The 25,183-nt window shown below is 41.3% G+C and overlaps 1 protein-coding gene across 1 annotated transcript in view; it reads right to left on the reverse strand.

Annotated features, from left to right (window-relative positions):
* Nucleotides 1-25,183, reverse strand: part of LOC134353407 (NALCN channel auxiliary factor 1-like) — a 496,830-nt gene that overhangs the window by 471,248 nt on the left and 399 nt on the right. Inside the window, exon 2 of the mRNA XM_063061433.1 lies at nucleotides 24,319-25,135. Coding sequence (XP_062917503.1) covers nucleotides 24,319-24,960 — 642 coding nt within the window. The 5' untranslated portion in view covers nucleotides 24,961-25,135. The remainder of the gene's footprint in view (nucleotides 1-24,318; nucleotides 25,136-25,183) is intronic.

Raw genomic sequence — 25,183 nt, forward strand, 5'->3', positions numbered from 1 at the left:
CTAATTCTGCTCCAATATCTTATGATTTAACATCAACCATCCAGATGGAAGCAAAATCTTTAACATCCTGGAGATGAAAATAGATCTTATTTCAAATCTCCAGCATATAATACATTCAATGTTTGGAGATGAGATGAATGGTCTGAAAATCTTCAATAGACCTGCTGAGTATTTTCCAAAATTTCATTTTATTTTAAATATCCATCTTCTCTTAATACCATGCATAATATACTCAGTGGCCACTTCATCAGGTATCTGCCATACCTAATAAAGTATCCACTGAGTGTACAGTATGCTCATGATTTTCTGCTGCTGTAGCCCATCCTCTTCAAGGTTCGATGTGGTGTGCATTCAGAGATGCTCTGTTGTGCAGAATACATGGCTATTCGAACTACTAACACTTTCCTGTCAGCTATAGCAAGTCTGTCCATTCCTCGCTGATCTTTCTTATTAACAAGGTATTTTTGACTGCAGAACTGCCACACACAGGATGTTTTTTTTTTGTATTTCACACAATTCTCTGTAAACTCTAGAGACTGTTGTGCATGAAAATCCCAGGAGATCAGCAGTTTCTGCGATATGGCAACTATCTTGTCTGGCACCAACAACCAACCCATGGTCAAGGTCACCTAGATCACATTTCTTCCCCATTCAGATGTTTGGTCTGAACAAACAACTGAACCTCTTGACCATGCTTTCATGATTTTATTCATTAAGTTGCTGTCACATGATTGGCTGATTAGTATTTGCATTAACAATCAGAGGTACAAGCGTACCTAATAAGGTGACCACTAAGTGTAACCAAAATAAGGTGCAGAACACGGGCAATGTTGGACATTGTCCAGTTGTGCACATGGTCAGTGACAGTTGCATAAAGTTAATACTGGATACTGCACAATACTAAACACAGCCATCGACCATACAGTCAAAGAGGAAACTGTTCATCCTTGTTTAATTCCATTCCAGAACCAAAGTCACACCCGTTTCACTACAAAGATAATGTGCATTTGCTCACTTAAGGCCAAGATTCAAGTCACCATTGACCTATTTACCGAATCGTATGAGAAAATGGGCCTTTCATGGAGGACGTTCAGGCAGAAATGCTCTATCAATCTGCTCTCTTGCCATTGTCCCCATGACACACTAAGAACATAGAAAACATGGATCTCTCCCCTTAGCTTGGGTGCTACCTTTCAGCAAAGGCTTTCTTCAAGTGCAAAACTCACTATTGTCTCCAGTACACCAGCACAGCTTTTGGGTGTCCCAGGAAAAGTGTATGGGAAGAGCAAGTACTCAAACTGCGCAAAATTCATGGTCTACCAGACAATGGTGATCCTCTCTCAAATTCTTCTGTAGCATGGATGACTTATAGCTCACATCTCATAACACAAGAGAGATTCCACTAATTCTGACTCCAAAAAACTGACTAACTGGATAAGAAAACCAATGTTAGCTAATATCCTCAGCTTCAAGGCTCTGGCATACTTAGCTAGCTCTACTGAGTGGGTCATGTCATCCACATGTCTAAATCAGGACGTCTACTTTCAGCTTCCTCATAGTAAGAGATTTTCAGGAGTTGAAGAAAAAACACTTCAATGATGTTCCTCTTGGGAAAATATAACATCTTCATTAGCTCATGGGAATTGCTGGCCCATGGCCAATAGGAATGCTGAAGGAGCATCTCACAAGGCATTGAGCACCTTATGTTTCTTTCAGGAGAGGTGTAACACTGCCAAGCAAGTTGATGGAAGAAATAAACTGCTGTTTTTGTGCACGTGATCTCCCCACCACTGGAAGTTGGTGCTCAATTCAGGCATCGGTGTCCCCACCTTCCCAAACATTATGCCAAGAACCTCTTTCCCCCACTAGTTGTTAAGTCTGCAGATAATGCACGAGACTTATCAGCCATTTTGGAACAAATGAAACCAGCATGGAGAAGCAAGTTATCCTCCAGTCCAGGAATGCTTAAGAGAGTACGTCTCATGCCATTGTTGAGCATAATACAGATCTCTACATGATCAGGACTGCATTACACAGAGTCTTATGCACAGGCAGTCTGTGGCATTATCCAGTGCTGTATAGATCCAGCCATGAGCATCAAATATAGCTGATCTAAGGTACAGACATTAAATATTAAAGATGATCTTTATTTGTCACATGTATATCGAAATATACAGTGAAATGCATCATTTGCTTCACAGCCAATATGGCTTGAGATGTTGTGGGGGCAGCCCACGCGTCACCATGCTTGCAGTGACAACATATCATGCCTACAACATACTAATCCCACATTCCGTACGTCTTTGGGATGTGGGAGGTAACCAAAGCCAAGAGAGAAAACACACGTTGTCACAGGTAGAATGTACAAACTTATTCCAGACAGCAGATGGAACTGAACCTGGGTCACTGGCACTGCAACGACACTACCGTGCCACCCTTATATGGGAAGATATAATATTAAAAGACATATAGAAAAAATAATTTTTGAAATACTTCCATTTATAAAGCACGCCTAACAAGTTCTCTTAAAGCACAACTGTTTAAGTCATTCTTGTTCTACAACTAATTGCTCTGATTATTATAGCAAAATGAAATTTGGGCTGACAAGATCCATGAAATATTAATACCAGCAATAATAACAACTTATATTTATGTTGTATCTTTGATACAAAATAGTCGTTGAACACCTTGCAGGAGCATCATCAAATCTGACACTGATCCACATAAAAAGATAGTCAACCAACAGAAAAGTTTGGTCCAAGTGGTAGCATTTGAAAGCAGGAGTTGGGGGTAAAGAGGCTGAGCATTTTGAGGAAAAAGATGATGGTATAGTGGAAAAGGCACTTTGGCACTACTGGTAGAATTGCCACCTTGTAGCATAAGCAACCTGAGTCAAACTTGATCCCCCATGTGGAGTTTGCATGCTCTCCTTCTGAACATGTGGGCTTCCTCCATATGCCTTAGTTTCCTCCTACGTCTCAAACTTGTGCGAGCTGACAGGTTAATTGGCCCTTGTGAAAAGTCCCCGGAGTGTAGGTGAATGGTAGGATCTGGCGGGGTGGTGGGGGCTGGGGTAGTAGCTATTGGGAATGTGAGGGAAATAAAGTGGGGTTAGTACAGATGGGCAGTGGGTGGTTGCTATGGACTCACTGGGTGATAGGCCTGTTTCCATGCTGCATACTCTGTGACCAGTGAACAATGGAGCTAAGTGACTAAAGGCATGATCCACAGTGATGAAGTGATAAAGACTGGAAAAGCATCAACGGCCACAATTGGATTGATGCTGATGTTTTGAAAGGCTATCAATCTGGAGAAGCTCAGAGAAACGGGAGGGTATAAGGCCATAGAGGGGTAACACAAAGCTGAGAATTTTAAAACAGGATTGTTTCTGAATGAGAAATTAAACTAGTAAAGAGTTAAACTAGTAAAGGGTCTTTAACTAAGACATGGGCAGAAGATTAAAAACAAGGCAGGCTTTGCGAATAGTACTAGAAACTGGGGTTGGATCATATTTACACTGAAGTGAGATGTTGATTTCCATTTTTGTTCTCAATGGCAAATCATTGGTGGGCCGTATTAAAAACATAAGGAAGGTTATTTTCTGTACATTTACAACTGACTATTATTTTAACCTTATCTCACCATTGTGTGTATGTTCTCCCATGGCCGTATGGGTTTCCTTCAGCTGCTCCAGTTTCCTCCCACAGTCCAAAGGTGTATTGGTTGGTAGGTCATTGTGAATTGTCCTGTGATTAGGCTGGGGTTAAATCAGGGGTTGCTGGGCAGTACAGCTTGAAGGGCCGGATTCTGTGCTCTATCTCAATAAATAAATGGGTATAAACCCTTGTTACAAAGGAGCCAGAAGTTGACAAATGTGGCTGTCGGCCAATTGAATGGTATCATGTACCAAATATTATTCATCATTTCTAATAATCAATAGAGATTTGATTGTAAATATAATTGTTCAAAGCAGCTCTACAATTACATCAGCCAGAGAAACTCACGATGACCCTTAATTGCAATATATTTGAATAATAATGCAATAATCAGCAATATAATTTCCTGTCAATTCACTGGAAACTATTTCATACCAAACTCACTATGGCTGTTCTTGTGACCCTGATGGTAGTCATCCTATTGCTGAAGAGTGGGTCTGAAACTGAATGAAACACTCCAAAAAATAATCACAGTTGGTGTAAAAATACAGAGAATAAAAATGTGGGATGATTTCAAAGCAGCAACATTATTCCAGCAGTTATCAAGCAGTCATTGTTAGCATCATCAGACACTCTTAATTAGATTAGTTTCTCCTGTCATTCACAACCATCCCCGAGTCTATTTTTAAATTTTCTAAATCTGGTCAATGGGTTTCAGCCGAAAACTCATTGTTGGGGTCTATTCTTTTAATTGCCATGCATAGTATAGAACAAAAATTAACATCACAAAATTGTTATAATTTTGGAACTATAATCATGTTTATTTCTCTTTATGTCTTTACTCATTCCCAGTTTCTGGGACAATAGTGTTTTCAATCATATCCCAGTTAATCAAGTGCCCGACATTGCTCATTGGTAACTCTCTTTGACCGAGCCAATCACAAACTGTTACAGTTAAACCATTTTAATCAATTTTACAACTAGACAATCACAATTGTTCTTGGCCTGAAATGTCAACTGTTTACTCTTTTTCATAGATGCTGTCTGGCCTGCTGATTTCCTCCAGCATTTTGTGTGAGTTGCCACAATCATTGTTCCTCAGTACTATCTCAAAAATCGGCTACCTAAGTTTACGTAGTACCTACAATGGATAAAAATGGCACAAATAAAATCAAATCAAATCAAGTTTAATTATCATTCAAACCATGGATACAGCTGAACGAGACAGCATTCCTCCAGGGCCAAGGTGAAAAACATGCAGTGCATGCCCTTTCAAAATAATGAGTAAGAAGAAAAAAAGAACATAGTCATGCAAGAAAGCACATTTTTTGTCCAAGATCCTGAACGACATCACCCAAGTTGACGGTTCCTGGCAGTCCAACCTGTAATTCCAACCATCTAACACTGGAGGGCAGCATCGACAGGAGATACCACCACCTGACGAGCACAGATGCCATGCTGCCACGCTACACCACCTCCAGCATCTCCTCCTCAGCTGGCCTGCTTCCTCGCGGCTTGAGTACTGGTCCTCTCTACAACAGAGATGGTACTGCTGCCTCTCCTGTCTCTCCACCAGACAGGGAAACAAGGCGCTTCATGGGAGTGTTACTGAAGAAAATTCAACACTGTATCAAATGAAGTGATATAGTGACCTAAAGCTCTGAGGGGTAGTTTGCAAATGGAGGGTAAAAGATAGGTAAAAGTTTCAAGAAGGGAACTTAAGAGAAATTTAGAAGTGATAATGAGGCCAGAACTTTGCCTAAACCTGGCCTGGTTCTTTTCATTTGCTTCTGGGGCCCCAGTGGTACTTTTTTTTATAGGAAAAGGTGGCAAAGGACATGAAGAGAGGCTGAAGAATGAAATTGAGAGGGGAAATAAATCAGCCATGATCAAATGGCAGAATAGACTCAGTGGGCCAAATGGCCTAATTCTGCTTCTATGTCTTATGGTCTTAAGGTACGGGAGGTACAGGAACCTTAGGTCCTACACCACCAAGTTCAGAAATTACAATTCAACCATCAGGTTCTTGAACCACTGTGGATAACTTTACTCACATCAACAATGAACTTATTCAACAACCTATGGATTCACTTTCAAGGGCTCTACATCTCATATTCTCATTATTTATGTATGTATGTATGTATTTAGTATCTGCCTTCTCTTGCATGTTAGTCGTTTGTCCGTCTTAGCTTGTATGTAGTTTTTCATTGACTCTATTGAGGAGGAGAAGATGGCGGCGCGACGGCAGTGCGCGCGGCCTCGACGGTGAATGATATCGGTAATCTGTCAAGTAGGGGACTGTGCACAATTCTGATCTGATGGAGATGGACATGAAAGTCCGGAGGAACATCTGGAAAACTTCTGAAATACCCGCTTCGCTGCCGCTGCTATTGTGTGGTAACCGGAATCTCCGGAGCAGAAGGCCCCGAATCCTCGACTTTGCTTGTTTCACTGGCCGGGGCGAGGTCGAAGGCGCTAGGCAGAGGATGGCGCTCAGGAGGCTGTATCGGAAGGCTGGTCGGAAGCTCGGAGTTTTTGGACGGATGGACTCAGTGTCGGCTGTGGTCGGCTGCTTCCAAGGTATCAGCAAGTTGACGGTGCCTGGAGGTTTATGGCAGGGAGTTTCTCCCTTTTACCGCCTGCTATTGGGGACTCAGGAGTCGATCGACTTGGGGACTTTGAGACTTTTTTTACTGTGCCCATGGTTTGTTCTTCATCAAATTATGGTACAGATTTGCATTGCTGTAACTATATGTTATAATTATGTGATCCTGTCAGTGTTAGTCTTTGGTTTGTCCTGTTTTCTGTGATATCACTCCGGAGAAACATTATATCATTTCTTAATGCATGGTTGCATTTCTAAATGACAGTAAAAGAAGACTGAATGTTCTCATAATCTAAAATAATAACCAAAATAATAATCATAACTACTATAAATATCTGCAAGAAAATGAATCTCAGGGTAGTACTAATAGGTAACATACCCCATACTTTGATAATAAATTTACTTTGAACTTTGAACCTATTAACCCATTCATCTTTGGAATGTGGGAGAAAACCAGAGCAACTGGAGAAAATTCACGTGGTCATAGGGAGAACGTACAGACTCCTCGCGATCAGTGGTGGGAATTGAACCTGTGTCGCTGGTGCAGTGATAGCATTATAATAATCACTATGCTACCGTACCCCATTCCCAAGTGGTCTTCTGGTATTCCTCCCTTGAGTTCTGAACATGTTTCCTTTCACTGTACTGTGGCTCCCAGCCTCAGATCCTGTACAGACATAGGCTGAATCAATACTATTACCAGACCCACCCCCTTCCAACTATATTTTCCATCTTCCAGTTCCCGACATCATTATAACCACTATCTGGCCACATTAGACTTGGAAATAGCTGGAATAGGATTAGTCAGAAAGCTGTTGCAAAGTCTAGAGTACAACAGGGGACTAACTACTAACAGCTACCTGCAGACACACAGAACAAAACACACCCAGATCCCTCCAAGCCATATTCTGATATATTTTTTTAAAATCAGCCTTCTCTCTTATTTTTTATCATATTGATTGGTACTCTCCCTTTCCATAAACTATTTATTTGTCTCTTTTTAAAAAATATTTTATTTATGATTTTCTATAAACTACAGCGTAGAAGAAAAAACAATCAATAGTGTGAATAGAAGGATCATTGCAATACAGACAAAAATAGCAATAATACATGTCTTAACAAATGAGCAAGTCACCCGTATTAAAAATGAAAAATTAGAAAGGAAAGCACCCAACCCACCCACTTTCCAACTCCAAGCCAACCATTATATTATAAGTATAAATATTTGAAAGGACAATTGAGATAAACTTTTATCACCCCAGAACTATATATTGTAGTTTTATTTGTCTCTTGAGGCAACACACACAGCATCTGCAGATTTCCTCGTATTTGTCTCTTGAACACAATTATTCAGAGATACAGCGTAGAATGGAACCGTTCGGCCCTGTGAGCCACACCCGCCCAGCAACCCACTGACTTAACCCTAGCTCAATCACAGGACAATTTACAATGACCGATTAACCTACCAACCAGCATGTCTTTGGACTGTGAGAGGAAACTAGCCATGCACAAGGGAAGGAACGTACAAACTTGCTTACAGGGGATGCCGGAACTGAACTTCGAACTTTGACGCCCCGGACTGTAATAGCATCACGCTTATCACTATGCTACTGAGGTGCCTATTTACATATTTATGTTATTCAACAATATTTCTGTGTCTCTTTATAAACCTGAGGACTACCAAGTCTTCCTACAGCCAAACATAAAATCATACAAATTAGGAGCCACTCAGTCCCTCAAGCCAGCTTCTTCATTCAACAAAATCACATTTGATCCGCCTATAACATGAAGTACCCTTTGTGTCTATCCAGGTATTCTCCTATCCCATTGCTTATCAAGAATCTGTCACCATGCCTTAAACTTGTGCAATGACTATTTTGGTCAGCATCTGAGCTCCAATGAATCAAGATCCTCTGAAAGGAAATATGAGTCACGTCATCTCTATGTTTAATAGATGACTCTTTATTTTTAAATCCATCGATCCCGAGTTCCTATCCACATCCACAAGGTCAGGATCCTGCAGTCACACCACCGCTCACTCTTCTATCTCCAGCGGATAAAAATCCAGCCTTTCCTCAGAAGACAACCCACCCATTCAAGCATCAGTCTTGCAAACTTTCTCTGAACTGCTTTCAATGCATCTATATCCTATTTCAATCAGCAGGCAATATTGTATATTGTTGAAAACAATTTGCTGGCCGAATTCACTGAGTCAAGTGGTGTCTATGGAGGCAAAGAGATGGTTGTCACTTTGGGTCGAGACCCAGCAATGGTCTGATATTCTGTACTTAATAAAGTGGCCACTGAGTGCATGTTGATAGACTTCTGCTGCTGTAGCCCATCCACTTCAAGGTTCCATGTGTTACACATTCAGAGATGTTCTTCAGCTTTAGCCCTTCACGGCCTCTTCAGAACTTCTCGATTTGTCTTTGCATCATCAGCATTCTTAGCGACCATACTTTTTTTTTGCACTTTCCTCGATATTCATTGTAAGAAGTTGAGGTCCCAGCACGGATTACATTTTGCCAACCACATGAAAAGCCTGCTGTTTCATGTGCACTTCAGTTGGAAAAGTCAGTGAGGACTGAGCCTCATGCAACTAATTATACTCCAATGTGAATATCAATGCACCATCCCACATACCCCAAAGTTGATTTTTAAGTTTCAGTGTTCTTTTGTCAAATTTTGTCATAGATTTCTTTCACATTTTGTAGACAGAGCTACAAAGTAAGGGGCTAATCAGGTCAGTACCATAGCAACATTTAAAAGCCATCTAGTTAAGTATACGGATCAGAGTGATTTAGAGAGCTATGGGGCAAATATGGGCAGATGGGACTAACTATCACCATCCATATCATGCCCTCTCCTTGCCACTACCATAAGGTTGGAGGTACAGGAGCCTTAGATGTCCCACACCACCAGGTTCAAGTACAACTATTACCCTACAACCGTTAGGGTCCCGATTCTTTGTGGATAACTTCATCCACCACTGCTCTCAACTGATCCTGTGACTCACATTCAAGGACTCTTTACAATTCATGCTGTCAGCATTATTTTTATTTATAAAGTTTGTCTTCTTTTGCGCATTGGTGCTGCTCAGTATTTGTTCATTTATAGTTTTTTTTGTAAAACTCTATTGTATTTATTCCCTGTAAGTACTTAGATAATACATTTACTTTGAACTTTGATCTTTGAGCTCTCCGAACAATACAGACAAGCTGGGCTGAAGAGCCTGTCACACAAAACTGCTTCTGTCAGAGGCCAGTGATTCTCAGGAGTTCTCTGATCTTGTGACTGGTGCAGGTCAGGACACTAGACAGATCTGAGGTGGTGATGGTTAAATATTTGAAAGATCTAACAAGCACAGAAGAGGAGTTAAGACCACCGTAGACCAACAATGGTCAAATTGAATGATGGGCAAAGCTAGAAGGACTGAGTGGCCTATTCCTGGTCCTATTTTCATGTGACCTTATACTTTGCAAAATAGGCTGTGCGTCACTGAATACACAGAAATTTGGGGAGAGGTTATAAAATCTATCATAAAAGCAAACTTGCATCTGATCACACAATACATTTCAAAACTTGCATGCTTAACTAACTGAACTCTCTAACATCAGGTTGAATTATCATTAAGTGTTATTGCTTAATACAGGTTACTAGCAAGATATATCCCTGATCAATACCAATTCCCAGCTGTTCAATTCTATAACATAATGATGCTTGGCCTACAAATTTGACTTCTAAGGATCAGCCATGTAATGCTGTATTTTCCTGAATGTAGAACAGCGCCTGCTTGATATCAAACCAAATCATTGGTTATGTCTTTCATTAAATTGCCTGCTGTCTTATTTTCATGGCTACAGATGCAAACATCACCTTGAAAATCTGGGAATGAGGCAGCGTCATGTTGGAAGTGAGACAGTCCAACATAATCTCAATGGAGATGTGTTTAGTTACATAACCCATCTTAATGCACAATAATGGGAGAGAACTGCAATAAGTAAATATATGGAGAGAGTGATAACACAGATTGAGTTCTGTGTTGTAGACTTCACCCCTAGAATAGCAGATGGCTGTGACTGCATTGAGAGGCTCATCCACACAGGATTTGTGGTCTCTCTAGAGTGCATTCTGCGTATAAATCCCATACAAATCTAGGAAGCATAGGGTGTCCTAGAAAGACTGCAAGAAATTTTATAGCTTGTTTTCTATTTAAAAAAACACACACACACAATGGGCTAAATACCATATTCCTATGCCTTATGTTCACATGTTCGGCAACCCAGTGGTCAATCAGTGACTCAGGACCCCCTTCATCATTTCACCTTCCACCCTTAACCCATGATTTGATGGAGAAGGGGTGAGGAGGAGAGATATTCTTTCTGCACAAGTCACAAGCCAGAAGAAACAGATAGTTGAGAAGGTCAAAAGCAGGATGTGGCGTTACAAAATAAACTCAATAACCTCACCTTGGAGAGCAATAACAGCACCAGCCTCAGTCAATGATTGATTCCTCACACTTCCTTTCGATAAACAACTGTCTCTACCATTCAGGCTTACACCAAATACCTTCTCATACATTTTCTCTTCCAGATGCACACCTCACTCCTATTTCAGACAGCCATTCCACCACAAAAGCCATGACAACCAAACAGATTGATTGATGATCACAGCAATATCTCTTCCTCATCTTTAATGCTCAGGGAACAGAATGAAGGGAGTCAAGTGAGTTTCTGTTGGCTAGCAATAGGATGTTGGACATTGCCTTTGGCGAGACTGAAGCTACTAACAACGTTCATATCTTCACATCCAGCCTTCCACTTCACATCCCGTTCACCCCAAGTTTTCTGCTGATTTACATGCTACATCTATCACAACCTGGCAGTTAAGTTGAGGAACTTCCAGTCAAACTCTGCCACACACCACAACCTCATCTTCCCAGTTCTGTCGCCTTTCCCTCAAATACCACCCCCACCCCACCCTCATCAATACACACACACACACACACACACACACACACACACACACATGCTCTCCTGCCTTCTCCCCAATAACCTTTGATGCTGTTAGTAATGAAGTATTTATCAAACTCCACTCTAAAGATATCTAATGACTTGGCCTCCACAAACATCTGTGACAATGAATTCCACAAACTCGCCACTATCTGGCTAAAGAAATCCATCCTCTTCTCTATTCTGAGGCTGTGCCCTTTGGTCCTAGACTCAGACTATGGTTCCCATTCTCACCTTTTCAATGGAGTCCAGAACTAGTAGCTCTGCTGTCTCAAGTCTTCACACACCCTTCCCCTCCTTGCTTCATCTGCCTCTCAGTAACAATTCTCTCTCTCTCTCGTGCGCTCTCTCTCTCTCTCTATCAATCTATCTACCTCTATCTATCACTCACCAACCACTGTTCCTCAGCTCCATCCTTGAACCCCTCCACTACCTAGCACTAACCTGCCTATCATTATTCTACCGCTCCTTGATCTACCAATTGCAATGGGCTCCTCTACCAGCTCTGCCCTCCTCCACTTTATACTGGCCATTTCCCTTCTCCACTCAGTCCTGATGCAGGTTTGCAACTTGAAACATCAACAATGCCTTTCCCTACCCCCACCAATGTTGCTTGACTCATTGAATTCCTCCAGCAGATTATCTGTTGTTCTAGACCCCTGCAGTCTCTTGTGTCTCTTTGCACGGTAAAGCAGCAGTTAGTACAGCACTATTATAGTTTTTGATCAGAGTTAAGAGTTCAATTCTGACGTCATCTGAATTGAATTGAATTGACAGTGTGGAATTGACTTGATTACTTACGTCCTTCACATACGTGAGGAGTAAAAATCTTTTGGTTACACCTCTGTCAAAATGTGCGTTTGTAAGCAGTCTGAATGTCTCCTCCTTGGAACGCATGGGTTTTCTCTGAATAATCCAGTTTCCTGCCACAGTCCAAACTTGTACTGGTTGGCAGGTTAGTTGGTCCTTGTAAATGGTTTGTTTGCAGTTAAAGCAGGGGTTGCTGGGCAGTGCAACTCAAAGGGCTGGAAAGGTCTGTCCTGGGCTGTGCCTCTAAATAAAGAAATGAATAAATATTTTTTGAGCTGGGTGCTGTAAACAAGGCCGGCAGCGAAGAACAGCAGGAAAGTAATCAAAGTGAGTTCAGAGCATCACTGTTTCAAAACCTCATCAACAGTCTGGGTCTTGATTCACAATGGGTGTAATCTAAAACTTTGGGAACACCATTTCTGAGGGGCTCAAAGTCCAGAGTGAGGGGATAAAAAAAATAGATCAGATAAAAACTATGGACGGCACAGAGCACAGTGGTTAGCACAACGCCAGCGACCTGGTATCTGTAAGGAATGTGTCTGTTAACTCAGTGACCACATGGTTTTTTTCTGAGTGATCCAATTTCTTCCACTTTCTTTAGAAACATATAAAATTCTAAAGGGATTGGACAGGCTAGATGCAGGAAGATTATTCCCGATGTTGGGGAAGTCCAGAACGAGGGGTCACAGTTTGAGGATAAAGGGGAAGCCTTTTAGGACCAAGATTAGGAAAAAGTTCTTCACACAGGGAGTGGTGAATCTGTGGAATTCTCTGCCACAGGAAACAGTTGAGGCCAGTTCATTGGCTATATTTAAGAGGGAGTTAGATATGGCCCTTGTGGCTAAAGGGATCAGGGGGTATGGAGAGAAGGCAGGTACAGGGTTCTGAGTTGGGTGATCAGCCATGATCATACTGAATGGTGGTGCTGGCTCGAAGGGCCAAATGGCCTACTCCTGCACCTATTTTTTATGTTTCTATGTTTCCCTCATTCCAAAGACGTATGGGTTACCAGGCTAGCTGGTCACATGGGTGTAACTGGACTGCATGGGCTTGTTGGGCATAAGGGCCTGTTACCATGCTGTATCTGGAAATAAATAAAAAACAAATTCCCCTCTGTTGGAGTGGATGCTGTGGTCTGCATTGACAAGGGGTGTGCAGCAGTCCAGCACTAAGCCCAACACAGCGCCTGCCACCGTGTTTTGAGCAGAATTTAGTAATCAGCCAGCACAGTTGCATTCGCTAACTCTTGTTACACACACACACCAGGACTCAGCTGAGAAGCAGCTTCCAATGAAGCCCACGGCAACAGTGAAGAACTGCGTGCTATCTACAGAGGATGATCACAGTGCTGCGGGCAAGTCTGGGCAAATGAGAAGTGCAGTGTGGAAAGGGACTTACAGACTCTTACATCCATCCAGCAATCTTTCCTCTGACTAATGCAGGTAGAAGGAGCAAGACTGCATATTCCATCTGGGAGCAGTCTCTCATCTAACAGCATGAACATCGATTTATCTAACTTCAGGTAAGCACCTCTCCCTGTTTCCCAGCCACCGCCCACTTCTTTTTTGTTTTCTTTCCCCATTCTGGTGATCCTTCTCCTCCCCCATCCTCACCCAGCCCATCATCTTCCTCCTTCTCTTTAGTCTCCTGTCAGTTTCCCTATTTTTCAACCCTTTACATCCTTCATCTATCAGCCCCCAGGTCCTCATAACATCCCCTCTCCCCCACCCACACAACTTCCTGCACAGCTGGTCTCACGAACAAGAGAAAATCTGCGGATGCTACAAATCCAAGGAAAACACACACACAAAATACTGGAGGAGCCCAGCAGGCCAGGCAGCAGCTGTGGAAAAAAAGTACAGGTGATGTGAAGGGTTTCGGCCTGAAATGTCGACTGTACTTTTTTCCACTATGCTGCCTGGCCTGCTGAGTTCCTCCAGCATTTTGTGTGTGTTTCTCACCTATCATATGCCAGTTTGTACTTCTTCTATGCCCTCCTTCTTATTTTGCCTTCTGCATCTCTAATACTGATATAAGATCTTGGTCAAAAACGTTATCTATATATTTCCCTCCATAGATCCTATCTGACCTGCTGAGTTCCTCCAGCATTTTATGTGTAATGCTGAGGAATGGTCAGCTACTGCTCCAGGAAAGTGACAGTATCTCCAGGAAGCATTAAATGTTGTCCTCCCTCAGAAGAATCATTGTCCCCCTACCTTCGCCGTGCCATAAGCACATTAGCTATTGTTTGTCAATTGTCCACATCAGGATGGTGCCTCTCATGCCCAGACCATGTAGTCTATAACTGATCCCTCTCACTGCAGATGGTTCTCCTCCAGAACTATCTGCAGTCTGCTTCACTTCTCGACAGTCATCACACGAAAGACACTGTGGCTGTACTGTACAGGGGCATTGTGGAACTGTGTGGGGAGTTAAAAAAAAAATTGTGACAGCATTTTAGAGTTTGATTTAATTTATAATTTTGTTTTGTTAAGTTTATTTTGTAGTGCTCTTTATTCTTCCATTGGAGAGATGTGCGAGGTGACCTCAAGACCGAGACCAAGACAGAATGGGTGTGGATCTGTTCAGTGTGGTGGGAGAGATGACCCTGAAGAGAGTGCAGCATAAGAGGGATATGGTGGCAGTGGATCTGATTGTCGGGTGGGAAGACTGACTGCTCTGAAGCCACAGGCATGATTGCAGGATGGTACATGGATCAGGAAGATTATAGAGGAGGAAGGGAGAAAAGTCAGAGGTCCTAGCCTAAATAAATAAAGGCTGATTAGATAGATTTGGGAATCGGATGAAAAATTCAGGGATCAAAGGTTGTAATCTCTACTATTCCGTTTGCACTATGTCCTGGTAAGTACAGAAATGGAAGCATACCGTGGCCTGCTCCATGGCTGGAGAGATGGAGCAGAGGATTTGGATCCTTACGTTACACATCCTTGGGAAGGTGAAAATCCTGTAAGCCAAATAGGTTGAGTCTCAACAGAACCAAGATCAATTGACTCATTGCAACTACACACATAAAATATTGGACGAACTCAGCATCCAAGGAGAAGAGTTGCGGTTTTGGGCCATGACTCCTTGATTGTTTCTTCCGCCAATGGATGCCGCCTGACCTGCTGAGCTCCTCCAGCATTTTGTGCCTGTTATTACGGATTTCCAGTGGAATCTCATGTGTTTAGTCTCATTGGAAAATGTCCTAGTGTCAATGGCTAAGAATTGAACGATCTTAGCAAGTGAATAGGAACCTGAGAGTAGTTTTAGTTGAGAGAGAGTCGGAGCTTGATAAATAGTCAGGGATAAATTGTTGTACTTTGGAAGACATGGAAACAAAGGCTCAAAAAGGGAAACAAACAATTTTAACTTAAAGGACAACTAGAAGTTCAAGATTGTTGGTTATAGGGTTTTACACAAAGAGGCACTGTACGTAACACAGTGGTGTGGGTAACAATATTTACTCAAAACTTTTAGCTCTGGTAGAAAATACTGCTTAGAGATATTAAAATATGGATTAAATTAAGGAACCAAAAATAGGGCAGTTGCATGTCCATCTATGTGTTATAAGACCATAAGGCATAGGAGCAGAATTAGGCTATTCAACCAATCGAACCTGCTCCTCCATTTCATCATAGCTGATTTATTATCCCTCTCAACCCTATTTGCCCGCCTTCTCCCCATAACCTTTGTCGCCCTTACTAATCAAGAACCTAACTGCTTCTTTAAATATACCCAATGACTTGGCTTCCACATCCGTCTGTGACAATGAATTCCATAGATTCACTACCCTCTGGCTAAAGAAATTCCTCCTCATAGAGATTTAAAATATACAGTACAGAAACAGGCCCTTCAGCCCATCTAGTGCATGCCAAACCATTTAAACTGCCTACTCCCATCAACCTGCACCTCACCTCTGTTTTAAAGGAAGATCCCTCAATCCTGAGATTGTAACCTCTGGCCCTAGACTCCCCTACTGTAGGAAACATCCTCTCCACATCCACTCTGTCCAGACCTTTCAATATTCAATAGTTTTCAATAAGATTTTCCCTCATTCTGAACTTTTTGTAGGCCATGACAAGTTCATAGAGAGATGCAGAAGCAAATATATAGAAAAAGGTTCTGAGATATACCAAAAAAAAAACAATAATTAGAAGTATGGCTAATCTAGCTGGGACAGAAATGGTGAGAAAATGTATCATGGGGGTAGAGCTCTTAAGGAGCAATGAAGAAAATTCTTTGAATTACTGCTTGACACATAGTAAAGGAGGCAGCACTGAAAGTTTTCAAAAAAGAAACAATAAAATCTGCACTTGGAAGAGCATCAGTAGAAGAGTACTTGGGTGGTCTTCAGTTAGATTTAGCATAGTTGTAGAAGAACAGATCAGTTGGTAAACAGTAAAAGTTCTTATTTGGAGTCAGGAAACTTTATGAGGCTGTAATGTGACAAGCTGATCTAGAAATATCTTGTTGAAGGCAAACCAATCTCTGTGGGAGGCATTCAAAGGGGAGATGGTGAAGAGTTGTGCACTAATGTCACCAGTAAAAATGATGATGAGTTTTTCTAGTAAGGTGTACTTGGGAGGATAAAAAAAAATGAAGTTTATGTCAGGAACTGAGAGTGCAAATCTGCAAAACCCTAGGAGATTATAAAATGTGCCAGGGTGAAATTCAATAGGGAGTTAGCAAGCAAAGAGAATGCACAAAAAAAGCCTGGAAAAATAAATCAAAGAATCAAGGTAAAGTGAATAATAAAGAGACATGTTTATCATAAACTGAAAATAAAACCTGATTGTGAGGCAAAAAAAAGGGAATATTCTGCTTGAACAGTTTGCATTACTTGACAGATAAGGCAGCACAATACAAACATTGCAATTAAAGAGTAAGTCAATTACTAGAAAAAGGGAGGTATCAAGGAATTAAGAATCTTTAATAGTAAATCGCCAGGTCCAGATAAAATATACCTCGGGCTCTTAAGGGAAGGAATGGAGATCATAGCAATGGTGATGGACGAATATTTAGAAAATGTTTTGACGTAGAACAGTAATTATTATCTAGAAAGGGCCAAGTTAACAATGAGAATTAGCGTGATTTTGTTACGTGAAGGATGTGTCTAACTGACTTAAGTTTAAAATTCTGAGGTGTTTAAAAGGAGGCCTGAAAATGGCAATGTACTTGATGTGGTCTACGGGCATGTCATCTGGCCATTTGGCATGGTCCCAGATGATGGTATACATAAAGTAAAACCCATGGAATTCATGTGAAATGGCATGTAAACTTAGAATTATTTCAATCACAAATGGTACAGGGTAATATTTCAAAGGTGTTTCAGAGATAAGAGTCAGATTTTGCAGGATAATCAGACTTATAGCTGAATTATCATCTGTTCATCGTATGGTGAAAGGATTCAGAAATAATTGTATGAAATGTGATAAGAAAGTTTGGACATACAATAAAAAATGTACATGGTGGTTGATAGTGAAAAAGATGCAGGTATTCGCTAGCTGTCCATGAAATGGTCAAGTAGGAGAAAAGTGGCAGAAAGCACAGCGTAGAAAATGAAAAGTAATGCTTCTGGGGAGGGAAACAAGAAATAGACAGTAAATAATTGGATACTTCAAAGGAAAAAATAAATAATGGGATAATTCAAAGGAATAAAGTTTATCCTTGGAGGTAGCAGGGCAAGTTAGTCAAAGAAAGATAAGATCATAAGAATAGGAACGGAATTAGGACATTTGGCCCATCGAGTCTTCTCTGCCATTCCATCATGGCTGATTTATTATCCCTTTCAACCCCATTCTCCTTCACCATCCTCTGGCTAAAGAAACTGTTCCTCATCTTTGATCTTATATTCTGAGAATGAGACTGTGCCCTTTGGTCCTAGACTCTCCACTATAGGAAACATAAGAATGCAAGGGTAGGTACCAAGACAATAGATGCTTGCCTAATATAGTGAGGCTCGGAATATAAAAGCATAGTGGTTAGACTAGAACTATGCAAATAATGATCTGACCACAGTTAGAGGATCGCTTCAGGTCATAGAAAAATGTGATTGCACCAAGGACACTATAGAATACATTTACAACGATGTTACGGATATATTGGTTGGGCTATTTGCTTATTCGAAAAGATTGCCTTGGAGAGTTATTTTTTTCAGAGCAGAGTGCTTAAGGGGAGATTTATATAAAATTATGAGAGGTCTAAATACAGTGAAAGCAAGACTTACTCCTCAAAATAACTAATACATACATTCAAGGTTGTCGAGGGATGAGGTGAGAATTGAAGAAAAATGGACTTTCAAGGACTGTGACCCTACTGCCATAAGACCAAAAGGTAAAGAATGAAATTACCTGGAGCAACTTTTTTTTTAGAGAACATGAACAGGTTAGGCCAAATGGAATCCTTCTGGGCTGTAAATACCTCTGAAGTTCTGATGATGAAACGATCTTTAGACGTAGGGAAGGAAAGGACAGTAAGTGTGCTATATTTTACTTGGATGTGTTCTTCATGGACAATCCTGACAGACGGCATTCCTCTTGTTGACCCCCACTGTCTTTTTCTCCTCCTCCTTCTCTCCTGCAGCTGCTAATTGACAGGGTTCTGCCCTCTTCATGTGAGTAATGGATCATGGAGCAGACTAACATGAATTGAAAGGCTCGTTCAGGACAGAGTAGGCAGCAGAAACGTCCCTCAGCAAGTCAGGGAAAGAGAGGCATTCTTCAGCTGGTTATAGGTACAGAAGGCATGCTTCCCACAAGCACAGCTCCTGTACCTAATAAAGTTGCCACTGAGTGTATATTTGTGGTCTTTGACAGCTGTAGCCCATCCACTTCAAGGTTTGGCATGGTTTAAATTCAGAGATGCTCTTCTGCACACCACAGTTGTAACACGTGGTTATTTAAGCTACTGTCACCTTCCTGTCAGCTTAAACCAGTCTGGCCATTGTCCACTGAACTCTCTCATTAACAAGGCGCTTTCACTCACAGAACTCATTGAATGGTTCTGCCTTATCACACCATGCTGTAGAAAATATTGTACGTTGAAAATCCCAGATCAGCAGTTACTGAGATACACAAACCATTCTGTCAAGCACCAACAATCATTCCACAGTCAAAGTCACTTTGATTACATTTTCCTAAATTAATCACAGAATAAGACAGCACAGATCTAGGCCCCTTAGCTCAACAAGTCTACACTGACCATGGTGCCCACCCAGCTAGCCCCAATTTCTTGTGTTCGGCCCACACCCCTCTAAGACCCACCCTTCCATGCAGCTAGCTAAGTGATGCTACAACCCTGACCACACTTTAAAATGACTTAACTCACATTCTGAAAGGAAAAATGACAATCATTATATCAATACAAGCACATTTTACAATATCCGATGAAGTTAACTAAGCTCCATGGGATCATTTCATCACCTGTGCTCATCAGCTTAGGTCGTTCCATTTGTTCCTTGCTTGAGAACATCATGTATTTTTAGCCAGGTATTAATCAAAAACAGACTTAAAGCAAGAGTTTGATGATCACGATCAGTGTTTTGCATCTGTATCAATGTAAATCATGGTTTGGTAACACATTTGATTAATTAGGGACAAAATTTAATGACAATTTAAAGTGCTATGGGGCTATTAAAAGAAAAATTTCAGGCCATCTTTATAGTTTCTTCCCCCAGCAGTTAATCTGATCAATCATTCTAGTTAGCTCCCACCCCCTCCGTGTATTGCCTCAGTCACTGCACTGCATTGTAAACACTTTAAACCACTTTTTATAATGTTGTTTACGTTGCAAATACATACTGTATTTATGTATTTATGCACATTTCATTCAATATCTGTACTTTAACCTCTAAGTTTATTTTTATATCATTCTTTATTCTTATAATTGTTGCATGCTATTGTTTTCTGTTGTACATCGTGCCAATACACCACAGCAAATTCCTAATACATGTACATGTATGTAGCTGATCCTTGGATCTTGGTTTCTTTCCCATTCTGAAGTTTGGTCTAAACAACAACTGAACCTCTTGACCAGGCTGGCATGCTCTTGTGTATTGAGTTGCTGCCACACGAATGGTTATTTAGATATTTGCATTAACAAGCAGGTGTACAGGTGCACCTAGTAAAGTGACCACTGAGTGTATGTGTAGGTTATCCACCAGAATCCTCAGCAACATTGGCACTGGATGTACCTTTTTCATTGTTTTAGCTACCATTTGGTTTGCCAGTGACTCTTAGTGCAGTGCACTGCTGCAGAATAAAGACATCATGCCTGCTGCCAGAGTGCTGGCCACAGACCCGTATTATTCACTATCCTTAGTCACATTCCAGCTTGACGCTGAAGGAAAGCAGTCCTTTATTGCTCCACTGTCTGCTAGGGCTTGCATGCTGTGCACCGAAAGCAATGTGTTTGCGATCAGTGGCACCATGGGGAAAATATCTGCAGACACGTGAATGATCCTTGCCAGTTGGTTTCTGGCAAGAAGTAATAAAATGCATTCATTCTTCCTTAATGCAGGACATCACTGATCTTCCTTATCTAGTGGACACTTAGTGTGGGATGTTGCAAATATCTTCAAGACTACCCTGAACGGAGTCAGGTTATTAAAGATTCATTGCTCCTGACACCTGGACAGCCTCTGCCAATGCAGTCCCTGCCCTGCATTAATGCTGCAGTTGTGACTGCAGCAGGTAGCAGACTGAAGCATAGATACCTCAGATACCGTTCTTTGCCGACGTTCAGGTAGGAGAAAATATTTCCAGACATCATGCTGCATGCAGCCTGACATTTCTCCTTGATACCCTCCCCTTCTTCTTTAAGAACTCTGCTCTAGTCCCAATGGCCCCCGTTAATTATTTGGAATGATTAACCAGAGATAGACACAAAAACAACTAATTGGTCCAGCCAGCACATGCATGCTCTACTTGATACTCCTTCCATCTTTCATTTGGTAAGTTCATCAGTCCAACATTTGAGTTCCTTATCTCTCATATATTGTCCAACTTCACTTTAAATGTATCTACACTCAGCAGCCGCTTTATTCGGCACAGGAATGGAACCCAGTGAGGCCTTCTGCTGCTGCTGTGAATCCACTTCAAGCTTTGAAGTTTTCTACATTCAGAGATGCTCTCTTGCACTGTTGTAACACATGTTATTTGAGTTACTGTCACCTTCCTATCAGCTTAAACTAGTCTGACCATTCTCCTCTGACCTCTCTAATTAACAAGATATTTTTGCCCACAGAATAGCTTCTCATTTATTTATTTATTTATCTATCTATTTATCTATTTATTTATTTATTTATTTATTTATTTATTTATTTATTTTTACATCATTCTCTGTAAACTCTAGAAATTGGTGTGCATGAAAATGCCAGGAGATCAGCAGTTTCTGAGATACTCAAACCACCCCATCTGACACCAACAATCATTCCACAGTCAAAGTCAGCTAGTTCACATTTCGTCCCCATTCTGATGTTTGGTCTGAACAACAACTGCACCTCTTGACCATGCCTGCATGCTTTTATGCATTGAGTTGCTGCCACGTGATTGGCTGATTAGATATTTGCATTAATGAGCAGGTGTACAAGTGTAACTAATAAAGTGAATAATGTGGCCACTGAGTGTATATGTGTGTATATTTATATAAACTTAGATTTCTTCATAATTCCTTGTTAAGTATCTTTGTGAACCATCTTATATTGACATTCAGTTATGTCCTCTCCCCAAGTGGAATCGTTGTCTCCGCACTCTCTCTTATTAAAATCTCTCACCATGCCAAATCCCTCTAGAACACCACATTTCAGCCACCTTCCCTCTATGAATAGAGACACAGACTGCTCATCCTTGCCGGGTGTGTATCACCTTGTATTGCCAGCCATGCTGCACTTCAAGGGGAATCCCTACAAGCATGCCTGCCTGGAATCAAATGTTCTGTGCAGAAGAACTAAGTTCAGCTGAAAGCTTTTCAGCACCTGGCACACAACCCCCTGTAGATTTCTGCAACTTCAATCAACTCAGAATTGCTCCAAACACATATGGAATCAAAAGGGCAGCCAAACGATTTGAGCTGGTAACAAACATGCAAGTCATTGGTGAGGCTCTAAAAAAAGTACTGGTTGACTTGGTGCGGAGGTATTTTAGTGAGAGGGGAGTGGATGGGGAAATAGGATCCAAAAGATGGTAAGCTACAGGAGCAGAATTAGGCTATTCAGTCTACATAGAACAACAGCACAATACAGACCCTTCGGTGCACAAAGTTAAATTACTCTAAGATCAATCTAATCCTTCCCTCCAATATAGCCCTCCATGTGATTCATGTGCCTGTCTAAAAGTTTTGTAATTGGCATTAATATATCTGCCTCTACCACCACACCTGGCAGGGCATTCTACACGCCCACCACTTTCTGTGTAAAGAATTTACCTTTGAGATCCCCATGATTGGCCATTTGATCACGGCAGATGTACTTACCATCTCACCCCAATTATCCTGCCTTCTCCCCATACTAATCAAGAAACTATTAACCTCTGCTTTAAATATACCCAAAGACTTAACAGCCATCTGTGGCAATGAATTCCACAGATTCATTTCCTTCTAATTAAAGAAATCTCGTCTCATCTCTGTGCTAATTGTATGTCCTTATATTCTGGAGCTATGCCCTCTCATCGTACACTATTAGACACCTCCATTCCACATCCACTCTTTCTAGGCCTTTCAGTATCTGGTAGGTTTCAAAAAGATCTCTCCTCATTCTTGTAATCTCCAGCATGTACAGGCCCTGAGCCATCAAATACCTCTTGTAAATCTCGTCAAGATTCCCATCAATTCCAGAACATCCCTCCTTAGGTATGGCATTCAAAGCTGCTCATAAAGTGAGCCCGGCCATGCAAGTTTACTGGAAGGCATGAACTCCAACGTGACAAACATGGTGAAGAATCGACATTGGAGACTGATGAGCAACATCACAATCTATCTTTTCTTCATAGTTTTGTCAGGTGTTCAGTATTGGCTCACCAAAAGGATCCTACAGATCATTGTTTGGACATCTTGTGCTCTTGTACTGTACAGAACATGGATACTGCCACGCAAAGTGAATATGCATCAACCAGCTGAAAGAAACTTTACTCTTCTTTCTGCCACATGTTCCCCTGTTCAAGTTCTGCAAAGTCATTCATATCCTGAAAGTCTAGTAGCAGCAAATTCCAGTACAGATGATTACGGCCACTTAGCCTATTCTGTAACAAAACTAGTTTTAGATAAAACAGACCATCTGAGATGGGTGCTAATTAATGAAAGAAAAAAAAATTAGAAAAATATAACTGATATCTTGAGTTTGCATTTTCCCAGTAATTTCAACTTTTAAAGAAATTATCTCCTCCATCTCAAAGGAGAAACCAATACATTTTCCTCAGCTGTGTTCTAGGACCCATCTCTATCACATCTGCATGCAACACATTTCCTATTTCTCACAGCTGACATCACAAATCAGAAAAAAACAGTGCTTAAAAAGAAAGTTTCATAGCAACCTGTTCAGAACCAGCTCACAATCCATTTATGTTTTTATGTACAGCACTCATTGTTTTCATTGCTGCTTTTTAAACTGAGTCCTATTTGTGATGCTGGCAACCCAATAACTTGCCAACACTTCTCACACCATTCACTTTTTCTAAACAGAATAATATGCCATCACGTTGAAAGCAACACAAACATTAGTGTTATACATTTGATAGGTTGCTCATGTGAAGGAGACGAACTTCATAAAAGTTAAATCAAAATAAACCTTTAGTAAAGATTGTTATCTATTCTTACTTTCAGCCTTTTCCATCTCTGTAACCATATTATAGGCATTTCTGTACAGAATTTGATTTCACATCTTATTTTTCCTACACACACAGACATACTCAAACCCTGAGAGTCGACCTTAAATAACATCTGTCACAGGCCTTCCTTTGCCCTCTTTCCCAGGATCTCATTCCAATGGAAAGTCTTTATCTTTCTCCCCAGGTATAATCCCTCCCCCTTCTCCCTTGTAAAATCCAAACTGGCTGCTACCTGCCTGTGACAGTTTCTGACTTTCCACTGTAAGGGCTTTAGCTCTATCCTAAGATTTAGAAGCAAATTACAACAGTGGACAAAAAGACGTATCTTACTGCCCCAAAGATCCTACCATTTTACCTTAAAAGGCTAAATCTTAAATGAAGAAACGAACAACAGTTCAATATTTTAACCTTACCATACAGTCGCTTGGACAAGATCTGACCGAGTAGCCCGATTCCATGTACTTGTGTAGCAGTAACTCGAATTCCTCAAATTTTTCCTGAGCATGTTGGTCCTCCATCTGATAAGCCCTGATACACTCGCTGCAGACAGACAGGGCCTCTCCATCATCTCTAATCCGCATATCCAAACTGCAGTTTAACCCGTTCGGGTTGACATATTCTCGCAAAAGATCAGCAACGGTGTAAGAGTGGCAAAAAGAGAGCCTAAAATGACTGAAATAAGACCACAGGCAAGCGCGTTCCAAACCCTTGGGAAATCGACAGACTGATTCCAAGTCTTCGACAGGTCCAGTCAAATTGGTTAGCGAGGGATCACAGTGACCGCTCCCCTGTCTCTGATCCCCCGCGTGTGATGTGGCCAGGTTACGACTCCCCGAGGGGTCACTCCAGATTCTCCCCGCCGTTTCCCCGCTCCTCAATCTCGCACCAGCACAAGTGCAAAAATAATCAGACAAGACCAGGGCGAAAATAAGCCGAGACGCTAAAGACATTGGCCATCTCTCTGCCCTCTGTGTATCGACGCAGGGTTTCTCGTTCGCTGTGGGTGCAAAACAGATTTTCAAGACGGCATTACACATCCAAGCACCCCTGATCATATTTTGGAGGGGGGAAAAAGGTGGGGAAATAGGGTGGCTTTCCAATTTCTCCTAATTCCCAATGTCACTTTTGCAGTATGGCTGTGTGGTGAGTTGCAAAAGAGGGGCGCAAATTGCCCCTCATCTCCTGGTCAAAAATAATCCATTGCATTTTGTTGGAGAATGCATCCTCCATCTGGACAAAAACAAAAAGGGAGATGTTTTTGGTAATTAAATAAATAAA

Source organism: Mobula hypostoma, chromosome 10 (genome assembly GCF_963921235.1).
Source record: "Mobula hypostoma chromosome 10, sMobHyp1.1, whole genome shotgun sequence".
NCBI lineage: Eukaryota > Metazoa > Chordata > Chondrichthyes > Myliobatiformes > Myliobatidae > Mobula > Mobula hypostoma.